The sequence below is a fragment of the Rhamphochromis sp. 'chilingali' genome (genome assembly GCF_963969265.1).
Source record: "Rhamphochromis sp. 'chilingali' genome assembly, chromosome: 18".
In the NCBI taxonomy this organism is placed as follows: Eukaryota; Metazoa; Chordata; class Actinopteri; order Cichliformes; family Cichlidae; genus Rhamphochromis; species Rhamphochromis sp. 'chilingali'.
Window position 1 is genome coordinate 16514044 of NC_137945.1, and position 23031 is coordinate 16537074.

At 39.9% G+C, this 23031-nt stretch overlaps 2 protein-coding genes across 4 annotated transcripts; one reads left to right on the forward strand and one right to left on the reverse strand.

Annotated features, from left to right (window-relative positions):
• Positions 1-10841: 10841 nt before the first annotated feature.
• Positions 10842-19461, forward strand: kpna1 (karyopherin alpha 1 (importin alpha 5)). 3 transcript variants are annotated; one of them, XM_080865873.1, is made up of 15 exons: positions 13974-14018; positions 14283-14347; positions 14639-14772; positions 14921-15034; positions 15659-15758; positions 16042-16136; positions 16319-16450; positions 16589-16677; positions 16778-16877; positions 17043-17206; positions 17583-17661; positions 17755-17880; positions 17997-18124; positions 18551-18726; positions 18863-19461. In XM_080865873.1, the coding sequence occupies exons 3-15, from the start codon at positions 14647-14649 to the stop codon at positions 19048-19050; spliced, it is 1617 nt and encodes a 538-aa protein (XP_080721999.1). In that variant the 5' UTR covers positions 13974-14018; positions 14283-14347; positions 14639-14646; the 3' UTR covers positions 19051-19461. The 3 variants fall into 3 exon arrangements, with proteins under 3 accessions (XP_080722000.1, XP_080721998.1, XP_080721999.1); XM_080865872.1 differs by lacking the exon at positions 14283-14347 and having other exon boundaries at positions 13906-14018; XM_080865874.1 differs by lacking the exons at positions 13974-14018; positions 14283-14347; positions 14639-14772; positions 14921-15034; positions 15659-15758 and adding an exon at positions 10842-10918.
• LOC308386064 (nanos homolog 2-like) lies at positions 12067-12672 on the reverse strand (the record flags this gene model as incomplete). The annotated part of the gene is made up of 1 exon (XM_080865338.1): positions 12067-12672. The coding sequence occupies one exon, from the start codon at positions 12670-12672 to the stop codon at positions 12067-12069; it is 606 nt and encodes a 201-aa protein (XP_080721464.1).
• Positions 19462-23031: the final 3570 nt, after the last annotated feature.

Sequence of the window (23031 nt, forward strand, 5' to 3'; positions counted from 1 at the left end):
TTGCAGCCTGAAGAACAACGCACAGGGAATCAGTGTTCACTCTTTTCTTCTTCTACATATTAGTTTCCGGCAGATTAAAGTTGGCGCTTTGCCTACTGCCCTCTACAGTTTAAAGTCGGAACCAGCATCCTGCACCATATACTGGATAACAAAATCAAAATCAGAATACAGTACTTTCCTAAGGAAATTATGTGGTTACAGTTGCTCCAAGAAAATAACAGTAAAAGACTGAACTAAATACTATTACAATATTACAATTTATTACTAAGTTTACAAAATATAGGAAATAGCTCTAATAAATAGCTTTCCAATTTCATATGGTAAGTATGACTGTGCAATGACAATAAAGAGCTATCTTATCTTAATATATACAAATACTTATATTTACTTAATTATAAATAGCATATTACAGAGGTGAAATACACATATTGACATATTAGTCTAAAATTTAAAACTTTGTTATTTGTTAGGTTGGTCATTGTAGGTCATTGTAGAGGTTGTGCAAAAGGGTGTAGCTGTTTCACTATTTCACAACAGAACCATGAACATGACTTAACTGACTTAATTTCTAGGCTTAATGGATCAGCCGCAGTCAAACAGCCAAAAGCTGTGCATTAATGGCAAAAAAAATATGGCTGTTAGCTGCTGTTTATATTAGCTGTTTCCTCAATGTATTTATCTGGTGAAATACGTTGTATTATTTTGTGATTTGTTAATTAACAAGCTACACAGCTTTGAATGAGGCCTTTAACCCTTTCAAGCATAGTGGTTACTACAGTGGACAGCTATTCAAAGGCTGTTTTCTCGTATTTGTGTCAGTGTTGATGGTGTACTTGCACATAAACTACTACGTTGGACACTCATGTGCCACTCCATACCCTGCCACCCACTTTTCAGGCAGTGTAAGTGCACAAACCATTTCTTATTTAATTAAAATTGAAATTTCTCTAACTGCTTAGAAGTTAAAAAAAATCTTTTTTTCATGCCTAAAGATGAATAAAAATACTGAGGTTGTCATAATTCATGCATGAAAGAGTTAAATGGTTGTTACAATTACCAGCTGTTGCCGTTTACTCCTACAAACGTCTTTTCTTTTGGTAAACTGGGTAAATATCTTCGTTTTCATATATACAGATAAATGTTAAGTAACGGCAAAAATTTGGACGCTATCTTGAGAAAATGGAAATGATCGTCATGTTCAAATGTGTAACATTTCACTGAAAACAAGTGCACACTGATATATGAAACTTAAAGTTTATTTGTACTTTTTAAATATGACATATAACTGATTAAAACATATGAAAATGTTTCTCCTTCATGCATATTAATGTGTTGCATATAAGCTCTATGGTGTATGTCATTTGCTATGAAACCACAGCCTGCACAGAACTCATCCCTAGAGCAGTAACATAACACACCCATATATGATCTGCATGGGATATAAAGAAGTTAAAAATAATTAAGTGCTGTAAAGTATGCACTGTATAGAGTATATGCTCTAAATCAGGGGTGTCAAACATAAGGCCCGTGGGCCAAATTTCAAATGCAGCCCACTGAATGGCTTTGGAAAAGATAAAAGAGGGTGTAAAGTCTGGACTTTTAACTGTATTTTCATAAATTTTACAGCATTTCCTACTGATAAAGGCCTCTCCCATGGCCATACACTAAGGTATTTAAATAATAGATAAACAATTACACGGCATAAAGATAACAGTTTTTTCACTTTCTGCTATAGAAGTTTGTTTTTTTACAATGGGTCCACAGTTTTTGTTAAGTAACAAAAACTTTTTTATGTTTTATAATTGCAGGGCAGTCTGGGCAATCTGCAGCCAGAACCTTTTTGCAAATTTTACACATTTATTTTTACAATTTAAGCCCAAAAGAGTCATGCTGACAGATTTTTTTCATTTGCTTTCAGGAACATTTATTTATCATGTAGAAAAACTGAGATCTACAGCTGATATTTTCCTTCTTTTCTTTTATTAACATATCTCAGGGATTTTGTGTGTATTTACATTTCTTTACACTGATAGAAATGTAAATGATATAGTGATATAGTAAAAGTATGTTCTCTAACGTTACAAGCCTTGTATTTTTTAAATGTAAAAAAAAAAGGATGCTTAAAATAAAATAAACGAATTTTTAGCTCATATCTTAAATCAGAAATAATATTTTATAAAACCTTGATTTTGGAGTAGCAACATTTATATGGTGTTAACACTGAACAAACAGCTGTGATCATGTATGGTCTATTTCACAATAAATATGTCAATATTAAGAAAACTACATTTGGCTTTGGAGTGTAAGTTTGCACTAATACAAAACAAACATAAATATATATTCAGTCATTTGTTATACATAATAGTCTTATGAAGTTCAGTGTTTACATGTTTACACATCAGTGTTAAAATTGTTAATGCAATATTTTCAAAAAATTCCGGTGCATTTTAATACATCAATAAACATTAAAACAATACAAATCAATACGATGGGAAAAACAATCACATCATACATGAAAAACCTTCAGTAATAATAACAAACAGGTTTGTTTTTTATTATAAAGCTGCTCAGCGAAATATCTTTTTCTGCTTCTTAGCGATCTCCATCGGTTCCATGGCTTCAGGATCGACACCTTCATAGAGTGGCTGTTTGATGTGTCTCCAGACCACCAAACTAACCCGAATCACAAACAGCACACAGGCTGCAGCCAGCAGCACAGCTGAGAGAAGAAAATCAAATCAGTACAGCTTTTGCACGTGACACACAGTGACACAGAGCTCATTTTGTGGGTGTATTTATCTAAAAAGTTTAGTGTGGATGCAGGGATTTATGTGAAGTCTTACCAATGAAGACGCCATTGCGACTGGGTGATTCAGCATCATAGTTTTTGTCAAGGTTTCCAGACAGCGCCCAGATCACAACGGGGTAGGTAATGCAGACGTACCGCACATGCTTGTCGAGGACAAGATTCTCTAAAACAAACCTATGAAACACAAAACGCGTCGCTTTAGCATCTCAATTTTAATATGTTAGATTCTAACATATATTAATATGTTAGAAGCCTAAGAGTTCAGCCAATTCTACTCCAGTCATATGGATAAAGATCATACAAGGTCAAAGGCCATAAGTTTTAGCTTTCATTGGATCATCTCCAAATTTTAAATATACTAATCATTGGGGGAAATAAGCGCGGTCTTTATTTGAACTCTTTCAAACATTATTGTTTTAAACAAACATTATTTGACAAATATTACAAAAAGATTAATATACTACATTAGCTTTCCATACTGATGCATAAAGCATCTGAGTTTTAGTGTAGCCGTTGCCCTTCAAAGGGAATTGGAGGGAACTGAGCTCTCTCAAAGCTCTCGTTTGGGTTTTTTGGGGTTTTTAAGAAGCACACTCACCATCCAAGCAACAAAATAGTCAAAAGAGAGTATGAGAGTGTGGCAGCATCGTCTTGGGACATGTCTGTTTCATAAGCCAGTACAATGGTCAGGTTGAGGAGGGTTGCAACAGTTGTCCAAGTCGTGTATATCATGACACCATTCTGGACCTGCAAACAGATTTTTTCATGGAGTCCAAGCAAACATTATATTAATAATGTCTGACCACAACAGGCTAATGTAACTTGATCTACATGCAAGATTAAAAGCTTAGCTTACAGTTAATAATGCACACTTACCAACACCCGGAGGAGCCACAGGTCTGCTTTGTGGTATTTGTTGAGCCAAGCTCCATAAACGTGAATCCCATGGCAGATGAAGCATATCATGGAGTAGTTAGTGCAGATGATGAGGATGAGAAACACCAGTGCAGGAATCATCAGTCTTTTTTAAGGATAGATACAGCAGAAAAACACATTTAATGAATCTGTTGAACAGCTTTCATTTACATCTTTCACAGCCATGCATCACTGCAGGCTTAACTCACACACGACACTCAAAGACTCTTACTCTCTGTCCCAAACCAGCAGCCAACCAATATTGACGCCCATGTTGAGACACCAGCTAATAAAGAATCCATAAGGCAGTACTGCAGGAGTGCAGTAAACATATCCATATCCATTCCTAGAAGATAAAAAGTTGATCAACAAATCTGTGGGAACAGTTTTTCAGTGGGTTTTAAAAATAGACTGAAGAGACCTGGATTATATCTTATATCTGTGCTTTAAAAATAACACTGTAGTTTTAAAGAGGAAAATAAAAAGAAGTGGACACAACTTTCTGAAAAGACCCGCAACAATGTAGATGATCATGAAGATCAGCCAGATGTAGATGAGGGTCCAGATGAAAAATGTCCATCCTGAAGGCGTAAGCTGGGTGTCAAACAAAGCTGAGACATTGGCTTGGGTGGTGTGAAAAGGACCTTTGTGGAGAAAAAGGTTCGATTTTAGGGAAAGTTGACTGTTCGCGGTGTGTTTTCACATCCTTCACATCCAGTGTGTGAATGTGTGTGTGAATGGGTGGATGACTGGATGTGTAAAGTGCTTTGGGGTCCTTAGGGACTAGTAAAGCGCTATACAAATACAGGCCATTTACCATCCTCTACACGAATATCAAAGATGCTGAACACAACTGACAAACGGCTAACAAAGTTTCAACTTACTAACTCCAACTACAGCCAGCCCATTAAACACCAAGCTCACTACAAAGGCAGCTAAAGACATGAGTACTGCAGCGATACGTCCTGGGTTGTGTTTTCCCATCACGGTCCTCTTATTCTAAGATGGGAAGAAAAAACATTTTATAAAACAAAAGCAGGAACAGGAAGAAGTGGCAATCGATCACTTTCACACAGTTAACACAGAAGCCACTTAATATATCTTTAGACATTTATCAGAAGCTCTTTTTACAACTTTTATCAAAGTTTGCCACCATAAAAAACAAAACTACACCAAGAAAATTGCACAATATTATTACTAGATATATTATATATTATTATTATTATTATTATTTTTTTTTTTTTGCACTAACTTGTCTTGTAGCACCTTGGTTCCTGGAGGAACGTTGTTTCGCCTCACTGTGTATTTTTAAACTGTATATGGTTGAAGTGACAATAAAGTTGAACTTGAACTTGAACTTGAAAATTGACTCTTCTTAAGAGAGGGCCAGATAGTAATTTTTAAATTAATTTTTTTAATTCCTGTGTGCATTATCCACACGACATACATGTTTAGTCCGGTCTACTAAAACAGCGTCCACATGATGAGATTAATAAGACTTACCTGGCTTTGCTCCATGTTGTGTAAGCCGTGTGAAGATCAAGAGTAACTGCAGAGGACACGGGACCGACTTTTATATAGAGCGACTAGTTGTGCAAGAAGGTTTATGACTCTTCAAGACATCACGTGCATCTCTTATCCTCTTTACATTTCTGAAACAATCAATCATAAAACGCTGATAAATATATCTACTCATATATTAAATAATTTTGAAAGCACTTATATACAAGTATGTGTTTAATGAATTACAGTTTACAGCATGATTTTATTATGTTATTACTTCCTATTTGTCTCAGCCCTCCTTCATTACAAAAATTACTTTTATACTGTATAACTCGGAGTTTGAAGGTCCTTCATCGGGTGGCGTGGCATGATAGTAATCCCTGGTTATGTATAAGGTCATATCTGATGATGAACACACTCTTGAAAACAGGGTTTGTGGAATATACAGGTAATTGCTTGCATAAGGAAATCAGTGGGTGGAGGTCTGTGGTTTTTTTTAATCAAAGCTTTTTATTGATCTGCAAAAACAAAAAAAAGAGCAAAGCCAAGATAAAAAGATAGATTTGATGAAATTGTACAGCTTTTTAAATCTAAGTAAAGAGCATAATCCACATATCTGTGTAAGTAGACAACAACAGATCTTGGAGGCAGCCACACAAATCCACCCAGCAACTAGATATAGATGCAGTCTGCCACCAGCAACTTGTGCTGTTTAGTGGAATTTGTTTAAAAATATACATTAAAAGATTATTAAGGTGTACAACCAACAGAGGCTGGCTCTGAAGACTTAAGACTGACGTGACAAAACCAGCGGACTCAGACTGGAGCAGAAAACACGCATAATCGTAAACTTTGAACACAACTGAGATTTGTTACCTTTGTGCATTTGTTGACTCCGTTCACGTTTTTATTCGCTTAAATGGTTTTATTCCCACAGCGCTCTAAATAGTAATGCATTTACTTACAAGTGCAGTGTGCTCTTAGTTTATGCAATAAAGATGATTTTTTTATGAGGCTGATCAACAATCAGCTCGAGAGCTCCATTGTGTGTGTGTGTGTGTGTGTGTGTGTGTGTGTGTGTGTGTGTGTGTGTGTGTGTGTGTGTGTGTGTGTGTGCGTGTGCGTGTGCGTGTGTGTTTATTAAACATAACCATATGTGTTAAAATGACATTTTATAAATCTTATCATCCATCCTTGTCATTATTAATGAATCTGAATTGCTTTGTCTTCTCTCTTATTGAACAGATGTGCTGTCTGTTAAATAACTCAAAAAAGACACCATTAAAGTCAGTGTTAACGTTTATTTTTACAGCTTATGAAAGAAAAGTAAATGAAAGCATAACTACATTTTTCATGTTTATGTGGTGAAATCAGAAATACACACTTTATTGCAGTTTATACTTTTTGACAGGTGTGAACCTTCAGCTTTATATATCACTTTATGAGGCTTGATGATATTCAGCTGAGGCTGGAGTCATTTACAATACAGCCCTGGTATCATACAGAAATCATACTGCAAATCTTTTCCTCGCTCTCTCACTTAAATATCTTTTTCTGCTTCTCTAAAATCTCCATCGGAGACATTTTGTCAGGGTTTACGTCTTCGTAAAGCGGCTTTTTCATTTGCCTCCAAATGACCAAACATATCCGAGTGGCACACAGGGCACAGGCTACACCCAGCAGGGCAGCTATAGTGGAAAGAAAATATCAGAGCGTGGCATCAGTGTGCATCCACATATGAAGTTATCATTTATAGTCAGTGCTATAGTGTCATTGAGACCGGTTGATGGTTTATCCTCACCGATAAAGATGTTGTTGCGGGTAGGAGCTGCGGTGTTGTAGTTTTTGGTGAACACCCCTGTCAGCGCCCAAATCACAGTGGGGTAAATGCTGAAGATGAATCTCACATATTTTTCAAGAATGGAGTTTTCCAGGATGAACCTGTGAGAGAGACGGCACCTTTTATTGATCCATTTTTTCTAAAGAAGTCGCCCTTGTTGTTTCCTCTGTTTGTCAACTTACCACGCTATCAGCACAATGGACAAAACAGAAAGAGCAAGAGTGGCGCCGTCAGCGTGGGACATGCTTGCATCATACGTCAGCACAATGGTCAGGTTAAGCAGGGAGGCAATAGTTGTCCACGTTGCATAGATGGCAATGCCGTTCTGAATCTGCAATGAAGACAAAGCAAAAGACAGAGATGCTGAGATTATAACCATGTACATGAAAAAAAAAGAAACGCAAACATCAGGTGCCATACTAACCAGCAGATGATGGAGCAACAGGTCTGTTCTGTGGTATTTGTTGAGCCAAGCTCCATAGTTATGCAGACCGTGGCAGGAGAAGTATATTACAGCGTAGTTAGTCAAAGCGATTAGGATGAGGAAAGCCAGCGCAGCAGGTGTGTACCTTGAGCAGGGATGAAAAACAGAATTTGACCACAATGAAAACAATTAACCTGCATGTTAGAAGCTGTGTTTACATGCTTCTTGCATGGACATACTTATTTTTCCCATTTATTGCATGATTTCAGGTCAATCTTATCTGCATATTTAGGCCAAGAGGGCCTGACAATGTGATTCAACACAGCTTCATTTGGTTACTCAGCTTAGGTGGACTAACCTAACTAATCAGCACTATATCCAGCCCTCATTTATACGCCCCCTTTTCTAATGCAGCAAGGAAAAACATTAATCAATACTATGGCTTTTTAATGATATCATTTAAAACTCTCATCACACTCACTTTCTGTCCCACAGGAGCAACCATCCAATATTGACGCCCAGATTTAAGCAAAAAGTTACAAAAAATCCGTGTGGCAAAACTGCAGGGCTGCAGTAGACATAACCATAGGCATTCCTGCAGAAAGAGGTAAATGTAGACTTCAACAAACATCATATAGGAGAAGAAAAAATTTGTCTCAAGAATAAAAAACTTACTTCCTAAAGATGCCTGCAAAGACATAGAGCACCCCTGAACCCATAAAGATGTAAATGATGGACCAGATGGTAAAAGTCCACCCTGAAGGCGTGATCTGGGTCACAAACTCATCTGAAATGTTCGCGGTGGTGGATAAAAATGGATCTGTGGCGCAGAAACACAGAAATCAGAGAGAGAGACAGAGTGCTCAAAGGTTACAACGTAATTCTAAAAGTATTAAAAGCCAGACTTACGTTTTCCTAACGCTGCCAGAGCAGACAACACAATGGTGACGATGTAGAAAATCACTGCCAGCACTATGGCAATGGCAAGAGTGATGTGGTGTTTTGCCATTTTTAGTAAGCCAGTTTCTATAAAACAGAAGAATTATAATTGAAGACAAATTATAACAAGTTTCTAAATTTCATATTAACAAGTTGCCATCAGTATTACATGTCACTAATCAGAAGAAGCCATGACGTACCGTTTAATGTCTTTTCTTGACTGAAAGCACTGGAAGACTGCTGTGTGGGGTGGGCTTTTCTTTTTTACATAAAACGAAGCTGGTTTTGTAACAGTGGAGCTTTTATAGCCCTGTAGCACGTGTACACGTTTGACATCCTCCACGTGTCCTCTGTTTTCGGCTGATTAACTGAACAAAAAAGGGGTAAAACAATCCTGTTGCCGAACTCACTCAGCTTTATAACCATCTTCCATAACTTTAAACATACATAAGAGCTGGACTTTGCCCCAGCAGTCGTGTTTAGTAACAAGTTTTTATCGCAGACTCGTATCAGCAGCAGGTGAGACCAGGGAATGAAGAGCCAAAGGATTATATCAGCTTTAAGCAACTTAACCCTCACAGTTATGAAATGTTGGGTAGCTGCCAGCTGGAGATCTATGTATCCCAATTCTAAAACTTCTACGGGTAAATGAGAAGAGCCAATGATATGTTTGCTAATGACAGGCAAAATAAATCAGCTAGGATTATATAGAGCTGGAGTGCACATGAAAACAGAAGGTCATGTATGATCACGCACATACACAGAAGGCCACACACACTCCACATCAGAGCAAGACTTTACTAGAAACACATGTAAAATGCTGCACTGAGTTAAAAGTTTATGATCACCTGTTTGGTCAATTTTCGTTTCTTTCAGCTGTTTTGTTTCTTATTTGAATCACGTGATCCAACAAAAGATATCTGTAATATATAAAGTTCTGGTCTTTAGGACATATTTTTATACATCTGTGGAGCATTTAAAGATAGTGGAAGTAGGTTAACTGCACTTTTTTCATACATTTCCATCTGGAAATTAATATCCAACATTGTTTTTTGGAGGATTCTTAAGGGGAAAAAAACAGACGAGACTGAGACTGAGCTTACTAAAAAGCACCACTGAACGACACAGGAAATAATTTCCGTTAGGGATCAATAAAGTATTCTGATTCTGATGATGTTAACATTTCAATAAGTATGTAATGTCGTATTTAAAGGCAGTTTGTTGTAGGGGTGTTACGTCCCTCTGCAGCTTCTAATCGTCTCAGTGTTTTCAGCTGGTGCTAATTGGCCACACCTAGTCAGGTGTGGATAAAAGCATACCTGAGGCAAGCTTTCCGGCAGTGCACTAGTCTTTGCCTTGGTGGCACCAGCCATTTTAGCCAACCTGGTTTTCCATTTTAGGATGAAACCTCTTCTCACCCACACTCTGTTATTCATCTCCTTTTTTTATGTTGCGGCTTTTGAGCCGGGTCGTAACAGGGGGTTTTACAGTTTTTACAAAAAAGCTTGTTTGCATGTTATCGATTCAAAACCTGCGATAATGTTCAGATTTATGTGCTGGATTTGTATTCAGATAAGCTTATATTTAGAAATGTAGGCTTTATAATGCATTTTTAAATGTATGCAAAAGTATTTAAATGTACATTTTTAAGAACTTGTATTAGGAAATTAAATTGTCTTGATATACAACACTGTGCAAGCATCTTGAGTGACTCATTTCTTAATATTTCGCTTCCAAGGAGCCAGATTTTGTTGTATTTTATCAACTTAATATATATTCATATGTCTGCTCTGTCACACATACACTCATTTCTGGTAATCAGATGGCATCTAAAAATCTTGGCTTTATGTCTGAATGAATATTTGGGTCATTCTTCTGTAAAACTCAGGCTGGAGGCTGTAGAGGAGCTTTTCTGTATCATGTTCTAAACAGCACAAGTTTTGATGCATGCAGTGACATTGACACGTAGTGAGCCACACAAATAGCATGTTGAATCTTTCACACACCGTGCAGTGTGTTTGTCGCCTCACCAGACCACAATGATGTGTGCAAAGTTACATTTTATCACACAAACTGTAATTTGCATAAATTCCTATGTGATGCATTTAGTTCTAATCAGTAAGAGCACTGTCTCTAAGCATGTTTAAGAGGAGTGAGCTACAGCTTTCTCAGCACCACTGAGCAGACTCCCTGCTCCAAGTGGCAAAAATAAAAGTGAAACATTCAAAAGTGTAGATACGCTTCCCTCTTGTCAACTGACAAAATTCATTGTACCAAAAAGATTCCTGATATCCAGGCGTATGAGATGTCATCACTCACTGCACACATCAAGTCGGCTGTGACAGCAATTCATATGTTTTTAAAAAATCCCCATTGTTGTGCACACAGGGTGGGGTGATCTCTGAAGACATGATTCAAATGATTTTCTCCAGCTCTCCTGAGCAGCAGCTAATAGGTACTCAGCGCTTTAGGAAACTACTTTCTAAAGGTAAGTTTTTCTTTGGACATTTGCTGCTCTTTCATTCATTTTCAGTCCAGTTCTTGTACCTGAACATTTTCAAAGGACTCTTTTGTTTTTTATTAAGCCACTTAACTCTGACCTATGAATCATTTACGCATGTTTTGAAAGTACGAAACACAAGTGCTGAACCAGTGTTGTGTCCACACATAACAGCAAAACCCTAGAAGAATGACCGCCTATTCTTCAAAGAAAACTCAAGAATGAAGGTGGTCATACTAAATTATAACTTTGACGCTCATTAGAATTGTACAAACTCTGTTTTGACCTTGTATACTGTATTTCCCCAGCCCCTCTATTTTGAAACTAAAACTATTGAACCTTAATTCAATTTCTCACTTCACATAATCGTTTCACTTTTGCCTTGAAGTGTTACTTTTAATTTAATTTAATTATTTTTTATGACGCATGTTCTCTGGTGAGTTCAGGTACATCTGTAACATGTGAGTTAAAATTTTCTATAATACCAAAAAAAAGACAAAATACTGATGTTTTTGTCGAATAATCTGTTTGACATGAGGGATAATATAGCATTTGCATTTTAACTAAAAGACTCGCGCACTGACACTATGGGCACATTTTTAGAAATCTTTTTAATTCCACATATTAAACAACAACAACAATAACAACAACAATAACAACAACAATAAACACTCGAGGACTTTAAAGAGTTAAATTTTTTTCCAAAGCTTGAGAGCGCTCACCCCGGCTCGGGGCTCCACAGATGTGATGGATGAGGGCTCCTTGCTGCAGACTGCAGCGGAGTGTTTGACAGTCAAACTTGAAACAGTCTTTGGAACTGAAACGGTCTCTGCCAACATGAACACATATCCCAAACAGTTCGGTAAATATGTACAGTTTCTCGCAGCTTCAGTTTTCAGTTGCTGGCAGAACTTGGGACACCCTCAAAGCTGGCGCAGATTTCTCCCGTTGAGCCTGCGCGTACTGGCGAGCGCAGATGTGATGGATGAGGGCTCCTTGCTGCAGACTGCAGCGGAGTGTTTGACAGTCAAACTTGAAACAGTCTTTGGAACTGAAACGGTCTCTGCCAACACGAACACATACCCCAAACAGTTCGGTAAATATGTACAGTTTCTCGCAGCTTCAGTTTTCAGCAGCTACCAGAACTTGACTCCTGTCTGCATCCTCCCAGCCGCCTCCCACTTCATCTGCGGGCAGTACCTGCGTGTGTGAGCGCTGTCACCGGTGGCTTCGCAGATCGGGCAAGTGTAGTTCCGGAGGATGGGGCAGAAAACTTTCCCGTCGTCTGATTTGAGCTTGTGAGATCGGTACACCCTCGGAGTCTCCCCGTTTTGCTTGCAGAAGCGGCAGTAGTCCGAGGATGACGCGCTGCTGCTGGTGTCCGACGCGCTGCTGGTCGGACTGAACTGCGATGAGTTTTTGGAGGATTTCTTCCCCCGAGTGGAAGTGTGGACCTTACTCCAGGGGGGCGCTTGTCCCTTCTTTGGACGCTCGGTGTCTCGGTTATCAACCTCACGGTTGCTGCACAGTTTCTCGAACACTTGGCTCAGATTCATGTAGTCGTGCCACATGTTAAAGCTGTCCCCACCAGTGAGGATCGAGCTCTGGACCTCCAGTCGTCTCGGCATTGTGGTCATTTTTTGGCAGAAGTAAAACTGAGGGTGTGTTTGGAGCGCCTCATATTTATAGCTCACTGAAGATGGTTTTAAAATGCAACAATGTTTGGATCCTATAGATTGCATGCAGCCTGGCGACGTTTTTTGGAGGCAGAGAGAGAGAGAAAAAAAGAACTTTGGTGCAGGTGCAGTCTTTTATGTAGCTTTCTGGTGACCTTAGAAGAACCTTTACGAAGCCCGTTGACAGGCCTTTAATCGAATGATCGGTTGGTTGATTGATAACAGAAAAAAAATGACACATAAGATGGACATAAAGGACTGAAAACACCAAGAGCAAAATATTGCATCGCACTCATTTATGTAGTTTATGTTTAGATTAGATAATTTTGCAAAATAACGCAGCAAAATAAATAATAAGAGCCGGGATGTGGAGACTATGTAGCACTGAAAAAACTCCGTCCATGTGAACAGAATCAGGGGTTACCTTACCTGTTGATTAAATATCAAGACTATTTAGCAATAAGCTTACTTTAAAGGCTCGTAATAGGTGAACTGTCTTGGTATAGTTGGGTCACGCAGAGTTCATGCATTTTTTTTCTATCGTAGTGCGTTGGCCTTTATCCTCTCATCCCCTCTCGATCTCTGTCTCTCTCTCTCTCTCTCTCTCTCTCTCTCACACACACACACACACACACACACACACACACACACACACACACACACACACACACACACACACAGTGTTTAATAGATAGATAGATAGATAGATAGACTAAATTCAAAGTGAATTATGTGATTTAATCTGTTAAGTTCAAATCTCCATTCTTTCCCTTAGTTTTGCATGTGTTTGCGTTTTTTTTTCTTTGTCTTTTCTTATTTTGTCACTTGTTTACAGTTTTATTATTATTCGTACTTCTAATGTGCTTGTGTCTGACAATGGGCCGTGTATGTGTGTGCGTGTGTGTCTGAGGATGATGATGGTCCATGTTGTGTTACTTGTTGTTTGTGTGTGTGTCCCCCCGATGACCCCTGGCGCCGGAGCGTCTAGACTACATTAGAGATGTGTCACATCCAAGAGCCGCACCTGCGCTTATAGAGAGCGCATACATAGAGGTGAGGTATGAGGATAAATGGATAGATGCGGTCCTTTTTCGAAGCTGAGCGCACAGTTGTATTTCCTGCACAATCACACACGAAGTGAGGCTGTGTGTATGCCGGTTATACCATGAATATAAACCCTGCAGGCACCGCTTGTTTGTCAAACTGTTTATGAAGCAAAAGTCACATTTCTGTTTATTTACAAAGCAAAAAGAAGGGGGAAAAAGAGGCGTAGGAGGGGGCGGAGCTTAGATACGTGCGGGGGAGTTGTGGGTCATTTGCGTTTAGTTGGACGCGTGCGCACTAGCATACCGGCGACGGCTGTTCAAACGGTGGCCTAGCGAATAAGGGGATTACGGAGCCCAATCTGACAGGTTAGATAACGAAAAACGTTTACATTTTTAGCTGTGTACGTGTGGCAGCGATTCATAATGAAAAGTTAAATGAATTCTTACTGTCTGAGACGGTGGTCTGTCGTTTGCGCTAACGTTAATGTTGGATTTTGGTACTAAGCTAACGTTAGCTACAGCAGTTAGCCGCTGGCTGCCAGCTAGCTTTCGATAGTAGAGGAGGCTAAGAGCGGCGTTGACATTAGCCAGCTGATCAAGTGTACCCTCCCGGGGAACTTGTGCTTTTAGGTTTTCCTTGTGCTTGTCCGAGTTGTGAGTTGACAACGGAAATACTGGACCCCGATCAGTAGATGGTAAAATGATGCTTTCTTTCCACGCAGCATCAAGCCACGGGAAGCTAATAGGCTAGCTGCTATCCTTACATGACCCTGTTTGTTGAACAATCTTTTTTGAGAGGAATGATACACACCGGTAGCTATGCCAGCGTTGGCTACGTTAGTTGGTGTCTGTCTTGCTAGTCTTTGCAGTACAGTTGGAGGTGTTTTAATAAAAAAGAAAAAAACAGAGGGTTTGTTTCTCAGTTGGGAACTTTGAAAGATTTGCTCCAAAGCATATCCAAATAATAGACTTCCTACTCTTCTCAGGCTGCACAATGAGTCAGGGTAAGGACAATGCACGCCTCAAAAGCTACAAGAATAAGTCTCTCAACACAGATGAGATGAGAAGGAGGAGGGAAGAGGAAGGCCTGCAGCTCCGTAAACAGAAGAAGGATGAGCAAGTAAGCAATGTGTTATACTGTACAACTAAAACCGTCGTAATGATCCTGAAATTACATGCTGACAGTGTTTGGAGTAAACTTGAGGCCATGCTTTGTTTGTAGCAATTTAGTTTTGGAAGGGAAATGCATATTTGTCCTTCTGTTGCAGCTTTTTAAGAGAAGAAATGTTGCCACTGTGGAGGATGATGGCATCCTGGATGAGGATGGGATGGCTGATAGCGGCTATCTGGAGTCCCAGGCCAACAACATGGACCCACTCATGGTGAGAAGGCATTCATATGTCTGCTCTGTCACACATACACTCATTTCTGGTAATCAGATGGCATCTAAAAATCTTGGCTTTATGTTTAAATTAATATTTGGGTCATTCTTCTGTAAAACTCAGGCTGGAGGCTGTAGAGGAGCTTTTCTGTATCATGTTCTAAACAGCACAAGTTTTGATGCATGCAGTGACATTGACACGTAGTGAGCCACACAAATAGCATGTTGAATCTTTCACACACTGTGCAGTGTGTTTGTCGCCTCACCAGACCACAATGATGTGTGCAAAGTTACATTTTATCACACAAACTGTAATTTGCATAAATTCCTATGTGATGCATTTAGTTCTAATCAGTAAGAGCACTGTCTCTAAGCATGTTTAAGAGGAGTGAGTTACAGCTTTCTCAGCACCACTGAGCAGACTCCCTGCTCCAAGTGGCAAAAATAAAAGTGAAACATTCAAAAGTGTAGATACGCTTCCCTCTTGTCAACTGACAAAATTCATTGTACCAAAAAGATTCCTGATATCCAGGTGTATGAGATGTCATCACTCACTGCACATATCAAGTCGGCTGTGACAGCAATTCATGTGTTTTTAAAAAAATCCCCATTGTTGTGCACACAGGGTGGGGTGATCTCTGAAGACATGATTCAAATGATTTTCTCCAGCTCTCCTGAGCAGCAGCTAATAGGTACTCAGCGCTTTAGGAAATTACTTTCTAAAGGTAAGCAGGAGTCTAACTTTGCCCATTACAGCCACTCCTGTCTTTGCATTTGTTTCAGTATGTCTTACAAGGGAAGGATAATGACTGGTTGAGGCCCAGTGCAAGGACAAAAGCATTGTTTTGAGCTGCATAATCTGCCACTCTGTCTCACAGTTAACTACTGCCTAAAATTCATAACTACACAATATAAGTGTGGCTGGAGTGAATGTTACATGGGGTGTAATGCTGTTAAGTGTGCCTGTATTAATTGTTTCTACGTCACCTCACCCTCCCTCACACGCAGAACCCAACCCACCTATTGATGAAGTCATTGCCACTCAAGGGGTGGTGGAGCGCTTTGTTGAGTTCCTGAAAAGAAGAGAAAACTGCACATTGCAGGTACGTTTTCCTAGAAAACTAATTTTAGATTATATTTGAAGCTTGTAGATTTTTGTTTTTTTTCCCCCCTCATGTTTGTTTGTAATGTGCTCTCTTCCTGTTTCACCATCGTATCTAAAAAGTTGCATGTGTTGTGAGTTCAGTGCACTAACTTTCTTCATATATTTTGAATATGATTGTAGTTTGAGGCTGCGTGGGTATTGACCAACATTGCTTCAGGTACGTCTCACCAGACACGGGTGGTCATCCAGGCAGGAGCTGTGCCTATATTCATAGAGATGCTCAGCTCGGATTTTGAGGACGTACAGGAACAGGTGAGGAGGCTTCATTTTTACCTTTCCTGGTGTCTACTGACCTCTGGCAGCTTGTTGAGGTCAAATTTAAACTGATTAAAATTGTAGTTTTTCATGTTGTTTTTATTGTTTGACTTGAATAATTCCTTCACCCCTCAGGCGGTGTGGGCCTTGGGAAACATAGCAGGAGACAGCACAGAATGCAGAGACTTTGTCATAGACTGCAACATACTGCCCTCACTGGTGCAGTAAGTATCCCTTCAGTCTTACATTCTCTGCTTTTGAAGTTTCCTCTACGGGGAAACAAAGAGCAACTTTGATTGCGATCGTCAAATTTTCCTCTTGCAGGTTATTGGCCAAACAGAATCGTCTAACAATGATGAGGAACGCAGTGTGGGCGCTCTCAAACCTGTGCAGAGGAAAGAACCCACCTCCAGATTTCACTAAGGTAATTTGCCAAGATAAACACATCACTATGGTAACTGCACACCTCTTAGACTGCTTAAAGGCACATCGTATCTCAGATTTCAAGGTCACAGGCTATATGAAGATACTAATATGCTAAACTGGATAACAGTTACACCTGCTGAATGTGTCCCTTTGTTTCTTGCAGGTGTCTCCGTGTCTCAGCGTGCTGTCTTGGCTGCTGTTTGTAAACGATACGGACATCCTAGCTGATGCATGCTGGGCGCTCTCCTACCTATCAGATGGCCCAAATGACAAAATTCAGGCTGTTATTGACTCGGGAGTCTGTCGCAGGCTCGTCGAACTGCTGATGTGAGAGCCAAAACAAACACACACACAGATATTTTCAGAGGCGTTCTACAAAGTGTATGCGAAACACTTGGGACTCTAGTTAAATACCCATAAAGTGACAAGTAACACATGGGTGCTATAAATTAACAGGACTGAAACATCTGGAAGAATTAGGTTATGTTGTAGAGGAAGGGTGCAAAGGTGCATTTAAGCGGGTCTGACAGCACATGTTGACCTTAGTAAGACTGCATTTTTTTTCCCTTTTAATTTGTCACCTAGTAACAACAAATAGTGGTTTAACATTATTGCTACCATCCTAAAACTGGAGGGTTAACATTTCTAAAACTTGATGAAAAAACTGTATCATCTCACACTAAGACTTTGCTTTTTGTTCCAGACACGTGGATTATAAGGTGGTCTCTCCTGCACTGCGGGCTGTTGGAAACATAGTCACTGGAGATGATTTACAGACACAGGTGGTAGCTGCATCACAACAGACAGATGTGATAAAAGTTTATGCAGAAGGCAATGGCTCTTTGTGACTCTGTGAACATTTGGTATTTTTCTAGGTGATTCTGAACTGTTCAGCACTGCAGTCTCTACTTCAGCTTCTGAGCAGTCCCAAGGAGTCTATCAAGAAGGAAGCGTGTTGGACAATCTCCAACATCACCGCAGGGAACAGAGCACAAATACAGGTGTGCTGCGCATTCTTACAGACTAAGCTAGAAAAAAAAGCTTCCTTTTTTTTGTTCCCTGAGATTGAAAAGCTAACTATTGGAGCTGCTAACAAATTGTTTCCCACTTCTTGTAGATGGTGATAGATGCAGGTCTGCTGCCTCCGCTCATCAATATCCTGCAAGTAGCAGAGTTTCGCACAAGGAAGGAGGCAGCGTGGGCCATTACCAATGCCACCTCAGGGGGTTCTGCAGAGCAAATCAGGTACAAACTGTGCACAGTATACAGCCAGTGTACCCATAATAGTCACACTTGTCTTGAGTGAAGAAGTCAACTGATGCCACTGATTTTAAATTATACAGACTCTTCTATTATAAACAAACCTACTTCTGTTTTTCATTGTTGTATCATTCAAGACTCGAAACTATTATTTTGTTTTCATACTTTAAAGTGCATAAAATCTAAATATTATATGTAGCAAATGTGACTTCAAACAGGTTTATTTGAATCATTTTTCAAGACAGTGACTTGGAGAGGGATTAGGGAAGTTGCCATTCAGCTTGTAGCCTTGCATGTCTGCATTTCTTTCAGTGCACTGTGTTGTTCACTGATTAATATGTTGCGTCTTAAAAAGGTATTTTTCTTCGATGACTATTAATGTCTACTCTGTGTGTGTGCTGCCATCTGCAGGCACTTAGTGGAACTTGGGTGTATAAAACCTCTGTGTGACTTGCTCACACTCATGGACTCCAAAATAGTTCAGGTGGCTCTAAATGGCCTGGAGAACATCCTGCGACTGGGAGAATTGGAGGCCAAGAGGGGAGGAGGCATCAACCCCTACTGTGCACTCATTGAGGAAGCCTATGGTAAGTAATTAAATCCGGACGAAGGAAATAGGAAAGTAACGGTACTAGTCAGCAACCCTGGTCACTGGCTAATCTTTTATTTTCTGGAGTGTGCCTCCTCTATTTTAGCACTACTCTCCACCTTTTATCTTTACAGGTCTGGACAAACTGGAGTTCCTGCAGAGCCATGAGAACCAGGAAATCTACCAGAAAGCCTTTGACCTGATTGAGCGCTACTTCAACACTGAAGATGAGGATCCATCTTTGGCTCCAGCCGTCGACCTGCAGCAGCAGCAGTTCCTCTTCCAGCAGTGCGAGGCCCCGATGGAGGGCTTCCAGCTATAATGCTAATTCCTCCCTTTTCCCAGAGCTCCACGTTCATCCTCACCTTTGCTCCCGTCTCACTCTATCCCTACAGCCATGATCCAGGGTGACATACCTCGGCCTCCCCCTCCCGTTCCCCTTCTCATTGTCTGAGAGGTTTAATCATCATCATGATTATTAAAAGCATACCATTAAAGGGGCACACTCTGTTCATGCATCCAGCACGGGTGAATTCTGCAGTCTTGTCAGCCAGTTCAAGGTTTCACTCATTCTGTCTTTTGCTGAATTAATTTTTTCCCTCAGCACCTGGACCTCTCCTGTGTGGTTAAGCCCCAACATTTCCAGCTATAAACTTTTCCTATAACTCCATCCCCACATTATTGCTTTTTTTTTTTTTTTTTTTTTTTTTGGGTGGGGTGGGGGGGAATTCTTCCTCAGCTTATCCCCAATAAAAGAACCTCTTTGTGGTCCTGTAGGATTGGCTTTTGCTAGCTCTTGAGTCAGTGGTAGTATTTGGGCTGCACTGCTTGTCTGATTGAAGCATTAATGAGTCTCGAGACAGACAAACATGGACATGATTTCAATTTCTTTCTATATATATATATATATATATATATATATATACACACACACACACACACACACACACACACACACACACACACACACACACACACACATATACAACCAACCCCCCCCCCCCATCCACATTGAGAATAATGAACCTAAACACTGGACTGACCATGAGACGTTGACCGCACACTCGATTGTGGTCACTGGACTGAAATGCCCACACTGGGCCACATGGCTAGTTCCAAAATAAAGACTGATCTGACCACTACGAAAGGCACGACTCAAGAGTGAAGGTTGCTCTCCGATCGCAGATGGACAATTTTAGAAATTGCTGAAGGTTGGAGCTCCTCGGTGACAAATCAGGCTGCTTGCATTCCCACCTGGATCTCATATCACGCATTCCTCTTTCCAGTAATGGGACTATTCCACCTGCACAGGCTCCATCCCGAAGAGTTTAGACTGCCTGCTGCCTTCTGGTGTGACGTGAATTAACCCCATGGAATCATGGGAACCTGAGTCTTCCCACGCACTGAGACAACTGGACAGACTTGGACAAGACAAAAAAGACTATTTAACCCTGGTTTCTGTCCAGCAGCAGACCAGTGGGGATTTTTTTTTTTTTTTAATTACCATAATTTCATTTCTTTTGCAGCACTTTAGTTCAGGACTGATGCCTGCTCATTGACAATAGACCACCGTTTATACATTAGCTATGTAATTGGTTAATGACACGGCTCTTCCCTCCTAAAAATGCGAGGTGCAAAGAGGTGGTCTTTATCATTGTCCCCCCCACCCTCCTGGTATGACAAGGATTTACACTGTTTTGCCCTTAACCAGAGAGACTCGAGCAGTTTGTGGACTGAAAATGTTAGCACACACTTTCGAGGATCATGGTGCCTCAGCAAAGCTAGAAGAACTTTTATTCTAACAAAGCAACCTCTACCAATCAGACAGCATTTTGAAAATTGGCTGTTTAGCTGTTAGCTGTGTAAAACATAACGTTCAAATACGTGTTCAGGTAGTATTTTTTTTAATTTGATCATGCCAAATCAGAAACATACAGTATGCCAGCTATTAGGCCCACAGTTGGTCTTATTTTCAATAAAGTGTTTTATTTTGTTTTTTTTAATTTGGGGTTTAGCATCTGCCATGTAGCTGATGGTGCCATAATCCTTATTCTACAGAAATCCTTCCACATAATTTCAAGAAAAATCCAGATTAAAACTTGAAAACCCCGGTGATCACCTTAGTTAGCAAAACTGAATGTTTGTTTACCAAGTCCTCTTTACATTGCTTATTTTTGTCAAAATCTTAGCAAAAGATGACCAGCTCTACGTGTTCATTATTGTTTGTTGTACTGGGTTTGTGCATCTGTCCCCTGTTATGCCATTTGCATAAAAGTCGTTTCATGAACTACAACGTTTAATCGGTTTCATTATAGTCACTGAGTCTTTTTGTTTTTTTTTTCATTAGATTTTTATTAACTTGCTTCCTTCAGTTTAAGGTAGCAACTAATTATTTTCCGTGTCATTATATCAAAGCATGTTAGAATCATAACTGCTAAAAGATAGCTGAAGCCACCGTGACATCACTCTGATTGCACGGTTAAAGTCAGTAGGAGCCACACAGAATCCATGCATCTGTGGCTGTGAGAGGGCGATGGGTGGAAAGGTAGTGAAGGTGGATTCAACCATTCAAAACAGAAGACAGTGCAGGCGGGGTTGAGTGGGTGGAGATGAGCGTTTGATGAGAGTAAAAAAGAAGATCTACAAGATAATAGTAGACCCTGCTCTTGTGTATGGTTTGAAAATGGTAGTACTGACAATAGACAGAAGACTGAGCTGGAGGTGGTTGAGCTGAGGATGCTAGGACCAGAATAGACAAAATTAAAAATTAGTACATCAGAAGGGTCAAGGGTTTTGGAGGCAAGGCTGAGATGGTTTGGACATGTGCAGAGCAGGGATGGTGAATGGATATGGAGCTGACAGGCAAAAGAGGAAGACCATAGAAAGATTTATGGTTGTAATGAAGGAGGACCAAAAAGGATGCTAATCGATGGGGTGAGATGTAGGCAGATGATCTGCTGTGGTAACCCCTAAAGGATGCAGCTTCGGAAAGCAGCTATTTTGTAAAGCTTTACTTTTATTAATATTTTGGCTGCTTCCATGTGTTTTCAGAGCCAGGAAGGATTACGTTTGGATGCAAGTGGAGTACAAAGTTGTTTAAGGACTTTACACTGGATGGGTGCATCACAGACATTTCCTAATTTGTGCTGAGTGACAGTAGTTTTTGGTTGTAAATCTGTTTTAAATACTCTTAAAGTTGAACGTTCATCCACTAGGAACTGCCTGTATGCTCTCGCCTCATGAATCCAGGTGTTGTTATGCACCAGGGTGAAACCAGGATCCACGGTACCAGTGTAGGCGCTGACAGCATCCTGGAGTTGGACTACCTGTGCAGCCCCTCTAAGGTCCAGGTATCACCTCATGCTAACAGTACTGACAATGAACATTAAAACTCGGGTTTTTACCATTACTCACAATTATTAAAAAGGGAATGTCCACAATTTAGGGTTTTTGAATGTAGGATATTTTATTAAAGCAATTTAGCAGAAGCAAAGCACGACCTATCTTAATGACCTATTCTGAGCTAATGTTGATCTAGTTCTAATCTTTGACCGAGATTAGAGAGAATGACCACACCTTGGCCACTGACGCACTTCTCTTCTGTGTAGATATGTAACCCAATGGGAGAGAAGCAGAGGCCAAAATCCTGTTGAATTTATGATCTAACACAGGAAAATAAGCAGAGAAACAGTCAAAAATTATCCAAAACAAAACAACAAAAACAAAACACTTAACCTCACTCAGTGCTTAGTCATCCTAGCCGTGTGCCATGTTTACATACCCTGCATGTGTAAGAACCACCACAGCACGCACACACACACACAGCAGTAAAAGATAAAGGCAGGTGGTAGAATAATTTCATTGCTCCAACTTTTGTTAATCAAAGATTTACTATTGGCGAAAGCACATACAGCTAAACTATATTATAGGACTCTGTATCATTTCACCCATGATGATAGATAAGTCCTTTTACCACCCAGCCGATATAATGAGAGGTAAGCCAGGAGAGATCAATCAAATCTTTCTCACCAAGCGATACGCTGATTAAAAAGTGGTCCTTTAAGTTTTGAGCAGTATAGTTCGTGACGATATTGCAGGGAAAATATACCATAGTATCCAAATTACCCTCCAAAACTTTAGTAAAGATAGCTGCAAAAAAAAAAAAAAAAAAAGAAAAGAAAAAAAAGAAAATTAAAAGCGGTATTGGTCACAAATGGTGAATATTTCCTGAAATAAGCCTTCCAAAAGCCTTGGAAGGTGCCCACATGTGCCCAAACCAGGGGTCATTAAATTACACTGCACA